Source organism: Aegilops tauschii, chromosome 2 (genome assembly GCF_002575655.3).
Source record: "Aegilops tauschii subsp. strangulata cultivar AL8/78 chromosome 2, Aet v6.0, whole genome shotgun sequence".
Taxonomy (NCBI): Eukaryota; Viridiplantae; Streptophyta; class Magnoliopsida; order Poales; family Poaceae; genus Aegilops; species Aegilops tauschii.
Window position 1 is genome coordinate 516,379,857 of NC_053036.3, and position 9,167 is coordinate 516,389,023.

General features: G+C 41.9%; 1 protein-coding gene across 1 annotated transcript; it reads right to left on the reverse strand.

Annotated features, from left to right (window-relative positions):
* Positions 1-548: 548 nt before the first annotated feature.
* On the reverse strand, positions 549-7,281 carry LOC109768539 (protein CHROMATIN REMODELING 19). The gene is made up of 12 exons (XM_020327273.4): positions 6,075-7,281; positions 5,875-5,992; positions 4,986-5,026; positions 4,428-4,678; positions 4,143-4,323; positions 3,374-3,559; positions 3,115-3,288; positions 2,883-3,041; positions 2,488-2,565; positions 2,167-2,303; positions 1,867-2,085; positions 549-1,122 (listed from the first exon to the last, which is right to left on the reverse strand). The coding sequence occupies exons 1-12, from the start codon at positions 7,014-7,016 to the stop codon at positions 960-962; spliced, it is 2,649 nt and encodes an 882-aa protein (XP_020182862.1). The 5' UTR covers positions 7,017-7,281; the 3' UTR covers positions 549-959.
* Positions 7,282-9,167: the final 1,886 nt, after the last annotated feature.

The window sequence follows — 9,167 nt, forward strand, 5'->3', positions numbered from 1 at the left end:
GGACTCAGTTCCTTAAAAAAAGCAAAGCAATGCAAAAACAGTTCCCCCGTTGCCTCCAGCACAACACATTAGCTATCGGATACTCCCATACAATCAAATATAATATAATACTTGTGCTCGTCATTTATATATTTTTTGAGTTACAGGGAATTGGTTCCCCCATGTAGTAAATTAACATGGTAACTCTGCAGAGAACACGTTGCGGAGCGAAGTTGTTCAACCCATTTCCTCTCTCGCTGGCTCAGTCTGAAACTAGTCACTAACTGATAAAACTATTTGGTAATTTTACAATGGCTGATAATTTGAGGGCTGAGTATAATCTTGTTTCGTGTATGATCTCTTAAATTATAGTGACTAATTCAGCAGAAATTCCGTACAGACAGTCAGAAACAACCATTCCCCCCGTCCCGAAATAAGTGTCACTGATTTAGTACAACTTTATACTAAATCAGCGACACTTAGTTTGGGGCAGAGGGAGTACTTAACAGAGGTACAGCTTAAATCTCAAGTGTGGACGAAATGTTAAAACGTTAATAATATCTCTATCATACAGTTTCAACTTCAGCTATTCTCCATTTCATTAATACCAGGATGTACTTCCAACATTTCATCCAGTACAAAAGTAGGATGTCTGTTCTGAGACTTCTGGTTTCAGCACTTTCTAGAATCTACAGCCTACTTCGAGCTATGCTAAACTTATACAGTATGTCACCCTGATCAAGCACAGCGAAGAGAAGCAGTGCGGCTATCCAGTAGGTTGCAGAAGATCATCAGTAGATCCTAATAGTAGATAATGTAGATGCCAACAAACTGAGAGATCTAATGCAAAAAGGCACCAGCATCATCATGCAAAGAAGCTTAAGACCCCATGAATAAACCTGAGTGGTCCTTGAATGAAGCAAATAATTATCCCAACCAAGGACATCTCCGCAGGTGGAAATGTGGCTCCATGAAGTTTCTCACACCAGAAGAAGAGATGCCAGAATCTCTCCCATTGTCTGCTCAGGTACATCAGTTCTATCATCCAAGTCTGCTCCAGACTGAAGAACAGCAGCATCTAGTACTAGCTTTCTCCTTGCAATTGCGTATATGCTTTCATCAACTGATTCCTTTGTCACTAACCTGGATAAAATAAACACTCACTGTTATCAAATTATCATCTTAAGAGTTCGATTATTCTTTTTTTTTAGTTTCTTATGTGACATCTAGTGTTCTTTTTCGACTTTCAGATCATTTGGAGTTCAAGCGACCAGTATCCTTCCTTTTTATCTGAACAAATGGAAACAGACTAAGCGGACTATGTTCAAAGGAGAATGAGATATATTTTTAGCAGAGGACATCACATAGCAAAAGCAGGTGCAGGTGCAGATTGTATGACGCACATTTAAAAATAAAAATATCACCAGCTTATATAGTGCAAGGGTGCCCAAAAGAATTACTTCTGAAAACTACCAGCACGAACCTCCATACTTTGAATTGCATTGGTAATGCAAAGGCAAAAACAGTAGTACCAAAAACAGAAAGGAAAAACAATCAAACTTTGTCTTGAGAAATGCAATACAATAACTTAACTATATATTCCAACAAAGATCGTATTATCTAACTGTTAAGGACCAAAGAATCCGAACAAGGGTAAAAGAAAAAACTATAACCCAGAACAAGTGTAACTCGTACTATTAAAATACCATTCAAGACCTTTTAACATGCAGATGCTCCCACATTAGAACAAATGTTGTAGAGAAGTGAACCATTGTCGGAATAAGAAAAATATGAATACTTCAAAATATGCTCACCAAGTCATATGGTCAGAAACAGCAAAAATAGAAGCGGCAAAAATTAATCCAAATGTCATATTTTGAGCCGCACCTATAGATAGTGACAGGTTTCTGCTGTCCAATGCGATGGCAACGATCTTCAGCTTGCCGGTCCATCTGAGGGTTAAAATCCATGTCGTGTATTATGACTGTATCAGCTCCTATTAGATTCAGCCCCTGACCTCCAGCTCTAGTTGAAAGCAAACATGCATTTATCGAAAGATCATTGTTGAAAGTGTCCACTATAGTCTGCCTTTCTATTACTGGGGTGCTGAAACAAACGGGATTTTACCAGTTAAGAACTATATAATAATACAATTTAATTCAGAAACTTGCTGAGGAAAGAACTAACCCTCCATCGAGACGCCTATATGTAATTCCTATTACTTCCAGTGCCCATTCAAGGATATCAAGCATTGTGGTCCACTGGCTGAATATAAGAACTCGGTGACCATCATTTGCTAAAGAAGGTAGAAGCTCTGCTAAGGCCTGAACAAGAAGTAGGAATTAAGGTAAATCATAAATTGCACTTGAGTCCTGATATGCCTTGATAAAGGAAAATTTAGTAGTCCAGATAAAGAAAAAATATATAATTATATTATTGTGTGTTTTACTGTTATTCTTCTTTTATTGGATAGGAACTGGCTAACCAGATAAAGAAAAAAAATGGTACCTGACATTTCGCGGATGCAAATACATGCTCGTCTTTTAGGGCACCCTTTGTACCAGCATCACCATGTGTAATCAACAGCTGGAGGAGAAATTAAGAATTGAATGATACAAGTATCCCACAAAAAATATACTAAGAACAAGCTAATTTAGGGCAAAAGGGATGCGTTTCAACAGCAAAACCATGCCCTGCACAGTACAACTATTGACAAATAACAACAAATGCATACTACTTTGATGTCGCACTTAATTATTTGGCATGCAGAATGGCAGAAGAAGCTAACAAGCAGGCTAGCAAAAATCAGAAAGCAAATAAGACTCATTATAATTTAGTAAGCAAAGTCAATAGGAGGTGAAGCAGCTGATTAGGAGAAACCAGGTAAAGAAAAATAACAATACTTGGTGGATAGCAAAATCATTGTAGTTCTTTAGCGCTTGGATTGCTCTGTCCAAGGAACATTCAAAGCCAAATGCGCCTTTAGGATACGTCAACCTTGCGATTCGATCAACATCTTTGTCGCTGTAAATGCGCCTTATAAGCAAAGGGTGATTGGCAATCTGTGGGAGCAATGAAAAACCCTTTAAGATGGAAATAAACATCTTCCTGAATTTTGCATCACAGGATACTCACCTTACGCAACTGCATAAAATAGTTTGATATTTGACGCTTTGGAATTAATCCAACAAGATTTTGAGGATATTGGCCAGAAGACTTTGCAGTACGAGCCTCACAAATGGCACGGTACTCATTTGCGGCTCCATTATAAGCTTTAAGCTGCTCTGATCCCATGGAGACAAAGTTAACCTGCCACACACAGTCAATGTAAGCTCAAACAGGGAAGATCAACAAGAACATGCAATTGCTGATGACTAAAGATAAGTCAATGTACATGTTGCGTCTTCGGGACAAGTTGCTGCATAACATCTGACTTCAAGCGCCTAAGGATGAATGGCCCTAAAATGGACTTTATACGTGAAATTAACTCATGGTCTTCTGAATTCAATAGCTTCTTGAGATCAACTTCTCCTGTGGCAAATATATCAGGCATCATGAACTCCAACAATGACCATAGCTCCTGCAGATAGATGATATGAAATTCAAGAGCAGCTTCATGTAAGAAAATGGCCAGCTTCTGATAATTAAAGGCAGCTGAATGGATATGGAGTTTAAGCAGTTGGGGTGCACATTTCAACTAATAGCTGGATGAAGCCATCAGAAATTCAGTGTTATGAGTATTCGTCTAGGTAAGCAGCAGACATCAAACCATAAGATGGTAAAAAATGTAAAGTTAATAGTGTTGAACCACAAGCACTGTGTACAACACAGAACCATTAGATATTAAGATACTGATTCTAACTCATATAGATAAGAATATGATATTGAGAAACTTTAATCGGTAGTTGTGCACCAAAAGACAGTGCTAGCTACAAATCCTTAGTACACTTGCTGATCACACCTCCATGCCTTTGTGAATCTTTGACATGCAGGATACTGGTAAAATGTATATAGTCAGTCCTTTACAGGTAGTGTTATGCTGATATGTCCTTTTATTTCTGTATCACACGGGCAGATTATCGTGATATATTTAACTACAATGGCATCACAGGATATCAGAGGAAAAAATAAAGCTTAAGTTGGACACTTGTATCAAGACTCACATGCAAATCATTTTGAAGTGGAGTTCCCGTCAGCATTAGCCGCTGACGAGCATGTTGTGCAACAGCCATAAGGTTTTTCCATCGGAAGCTGCCCTTATCTTTCAGCACGTGTGCTTCGTCCATCAATACACAACTCCATTTCCATCTTTTGAGTGCCTTGCGGTCATCCTTTTGTTGAGCACTGCATTATGGATCAAAGCAGCACATAAATCTTCTAAAAATATGCAGAATCATTAGTGAATCTCCATAAGACATTCTGTTTTTCCACCCTAAGGAACTACAAACCTCCGTCTTTCGAAGAGCGAGTAGCCAACAAGTAGGACATTAAATGGAGCTGGACATCCTGCTTTGCCTAAGGAACTTAACTCCTTTGAGAAGGCAGTCCTTCCAGCACCATGAAACATGATGATCGAAAATGAAGGACACCACTTCTTAAGTTCCCTTTCCCAATTTTCCAACACTGAAGCTGGGCAAACTATCAGGTGTGGACCCGGGTCGTCATATAGATGTTGCAAGAGATTAAGGTAAGTCACAGCCTGTAAATAATGAGACCAAATTCAAACATTAAGAGATGAATAATGAACCGGCACTCAAGTATAGGGCAAATCCTGCTAATCAGTTTATTCTTGAAATGTCACAACAGGCTGCAATCAAGTTACATTTTATAGTATGTGTGCATAATGACCAAAAAACACATGAACAACAGTCCATTAGGACACCATAATAACGGACAGGGTGCAAAAACACCAAATTTGAACAAGCTAACTTGTCATGCTTTAGTACTACCATATTACGATGATTGGTTATTTTCATTTTTACTTAAAACACTGTAAGCTTGCTTACCTGGACTGTCTTGCCGAGACCCATTTCATCAGCCAAAATTGCTGTAGAAAGGAGAGAAGGTTAACATGAATAATAGTCTTTTGAGCAGGGGAAAGTTAGAACATGATAAGAAAAAATGAAAAGAACCAGTATGATCGTTGATTGGTACTACTCTGATAACCTCACAAACATAATATATGTAATGCAGGACAACATCATTTCAGTCTTTCAGACCAGCAAGCACTAACATGGTACATTAGCACATGACAAGACAAGGTTTTCTGTACCGCATGAAAATTCTGATAGTTACAATGTAAACATTTTTACTCGGTGCACCTTTACAGTAAATTGGAATGCCTGTACCTAAATTCAATGAACCAAACGGTGATCTAGTATCCAAGTGACCAGCAAGCACTAACACAGTACATTAGCACATGACAAGACAAGGTTTTCTGTACCGCATGAAAATTCTGATAGTTACAATGTAAACATTTTTACTCGGTGCACCTTTACAGTAAATTGGAATACCTGTACCTAAATTCTATGAACCAAACGGTGATCTAGTATCGAAGTGATCTACATCAAGTTAGTTTCTGATTCATACAATACAAATGTAATGATCGAACAAGACTGCCAACTGCTTGTTTTAGAAGACAAAGGTTGCATAAGGATTGAAAGAATAGGATGCTGAGTGATAAGTGCCATGTTATCATGTATTTACTACTTAGCAAACTAAATGCAACTGATCATAAACAAGTGGGGTGAACTCAGATCCATCAGTTTGATGTCATGGCTAGATGTTACTGATGAAAAGGAAACAATAATTTGAGCAAAGGCCACTTCATTAGCAGATGCCTTTCTGATGCAACAAGCATCTTCGGGTTCAAAATTTTAATTCACAGAAAATCACCTCCGCCGATGCCTTTCTGATGCAACAGTAGAAGGAAATTGACCCCCACAAGCTGGTATGGTTTCAGCACCGGGTTGAAATCCATGTCCTCGCTTGTGCATGCGGCATCCACATCTTCCTGTTCTCATATCCCATTGCATCAAAAGACAAAAACTCGATAGTTCAAGACATGTAAACTGCATTAAAACTGACAACTGTACCTGAGTGACAATCCGGACGGTGGAGGCATCTGTCTCAGCATAACTTTCGCAATTCCGTGCTGAAGAACCGTACAGCTCCTGCCTCAGATCAACCGAAATCCGTGAGCACCTGCGCAATGCCTTCCCCACCACATCCCCTTCCACCTCCTCTGCCTTCACACTACTCTGCCCATTGTAGTCCCCATCTTCATCATCCTCGTTCTCCAACTCCGACCAATTCACCCCATCATCCTCTTCTTCATCTCCTACCTCCACCACAGCAGCAGCCACGGAGCCATCACTGTCATCATCATCCTCGATCACAAATCGGCGACCAGTGGTGCGGCGCGGCCGTGATGACCGCGGAGCAGGGTGGTCGGAATCATCATCTGCGAGGTCAGAGTCATCATCGGCGATGTCGGAGTCCTCAAATGTGAGGTCCAAATCTTCCTCTTCCTCGGAGAGGTCGATGGCTGTTGCCAGCCGTCGACCAGTGGAAGGGCGCGGCCGCGATCTCCTCGAAGCAGGGAGGTCGAAATCGTCGTCTTCAGGGTCGAATTCGTCTTCGGGGACGAAGTCGTCGTCGGAGAGCGCCGCGATGCTGGCGGCCTTGGAGGGTTTAGGATTGTGCCGGGAGGATTGGGTGGACGGCGTGGCCCGCCTAGGCGGGCTTTTGTGCTGGGGACGCTTGAGCACGCGCGAGCTATTCTCGGCGCGGCGCGCCTTGGCGCTTTTCCCCAGGTCGAAGTCGTCGTCGTCGTCGTCGTCGGAGAGGACGACGGCGGCGCCGTTGCTGGTGCCGACGGCGGAGGACGCCTTGGGGTCGTAGCGAAACGAATCGATGGGAGGGGGAGGCCGCGCGGGCGGCTGGGGGCTCCGGTGGGGGCGCTTGAGGGCCCGGGAGGGCTTGAAGGTGTGGTTCGACCACTCGTCGTCGGAGATCTCCTCGAAGTCCCGCCGCATCGGGGCGGCGGCTGCGGGCCTGCGGGTTCCTCCGGGGTCTAGGGTTTCGGGGGGAGGCGCGCGAGGGGGGGCGGGTGTGGTGCTGCTCTCGTAGTAGGCGAGGATCCGAGGGGGCGGCGGCGGGGAGCGGGAGAATTGGGGGCGAAGACGAGGAGGCCGGGAAACTTTGGCGGCCCTAGAGAGTGGGGAGAACGGAGCGGCGCCGAACAGAGCGCCAATTGCCTCCCAGGAGGAGGACGATTCGTTGAATTTTGCCGTTTTCAGGGGTGGTGTTTGTTTTTTCCAAAAAGTTTTGGAATATCTTTCCCTGGCGTGTATGAGTTGCGTACGTCACTGTGTTTGGAAGTCGTGGCAGAGCGCCGTGCTGCGGTCGACCGATGAGATGGACGGTGGACCGATGATTCTGATCTTGCATTTGGGTTCACCTTTTGTGTGTGCGCGCGCGCGCATTTGGGGTTCACCTTTGGGCCAAGTTTCGTCCTGTTCATTTTGCTTGGATGGATGAATCACCCAAAATACTAGACTTGCGTGGAATGAGTTACTCCCGTCCGTTAAAAACGTATTCCCTTATACAAAGTTGAGTCATTTATTTTAAGATGGAAAGAGTATTAGAGCATGATCCCGCGAACCGCGGTATTGTAATTTTCGTTTGCGGGATACTGGGCATTTACAATGGTTCTATCTTAACAGTACCATGTAGGATAAATGATGAGATGAAGGAAAGAGAAACTAGAGAGAAGGTTTTGCTTCTTTTATTTAAGAGATGACTAGGAGTATGCCCGTGCGTTGTTACGGGCAAAAGCTGGATGACCGTGTATTGCCATAAAATAATAAAAATATACACATGTATTAAATTATTATTTTAATTCAGAAATACGTGTTAAGCATGGTGGCATCTGGTTTCATCAAATAGCGACAAATTCAAACTCTCTTAGGCTTCTTTCTTGGCAGTCTTGGTGTCTCCTAAACCAGATAATCGCTCGCCACCAAAGAACTTATACCATTCATTATTAAATAGTATCAATATCACTCAACTTCACACGTCCATGCGTGCCACTATTACAAGGTACAAGAAACCTGACAATTCCTTGTAATGAGCCTCTTAATTTCAGCAATAATAGCACAAAAAAGAGATATCCAACTTTCGAGAGTGTTCTTTATCAATAGCATGACCATTCCATTTTTCTATCAACAATCAGTCTGAAAACGTTGCAAATTGTTTAGTTCATGTCAAATATTAGTCCCAAATTGTTAACTGCGGGTAAGTATGTACTGCACTCGACATCGTTTGTATTTTAAAACATTTCAAACAAACTGAGAAAAGGTCCGCAGATAGGCACAAAACAAACTGATTGTCACAAAAATCAAGTACCTTTTGAAACCCAACTCGAAAAACAAAACTAGTATAGACAGTGGTAATGAGCCAAATTTAAAGCCCACCTAATGTTGTGTACTATTGAATTCGTCTTTTTTCTTGATCTATGTTATGAATTTGACTTCAAATTTGTGACACGGGTGTTCCATCTTGCAAATATGGCCTATCTCATCTAAGTTGTATATTTTTTTAGATTTTATTTTCAAAAAATATTTATGAATGTCAACCATATTTATTAGCTATTTTCTCAAAACATTCAAATATGCCAACAAAAGGACCCCGTGCACAAGATATTCACCCTTTGGTTGGTCCCCCTCTCTAGCATTTTTTCCTTGTTGGACTTAATCATGTTAACATTCACCAATCAGGATATGCATTCACGTTCTCTACTCACATAACAGAGATAAGTCTGATTCCCCCGTCTGTTGTAGTTCTTTATCCCCGTTAGAAATTGATGGCCAATGATAAATGAATAGAACCTTGAAGAACAACATCAAATATACCTTCCTCATTATCAGGTAATTAAAACCAAGGGAGAAGAGGAGACGCAGAGGGTTCCTATAGGATAACTATATTCATCTGCAGCCTCTGCATCCATCACAGCCCCAAAATTAATCGACATAACCAGCCACAAAATGCACCTGCCCTGCTGCCCAGAAAAGAGGAACACCAAAGAGCAGAATGTAGAGTAACTTCAGCACTCCATATGCCATCATTGACTCCGTATCTCTGCTTCAGCACCTCCGGAGCCACATAATAGGCACTCTCAAGAGTAT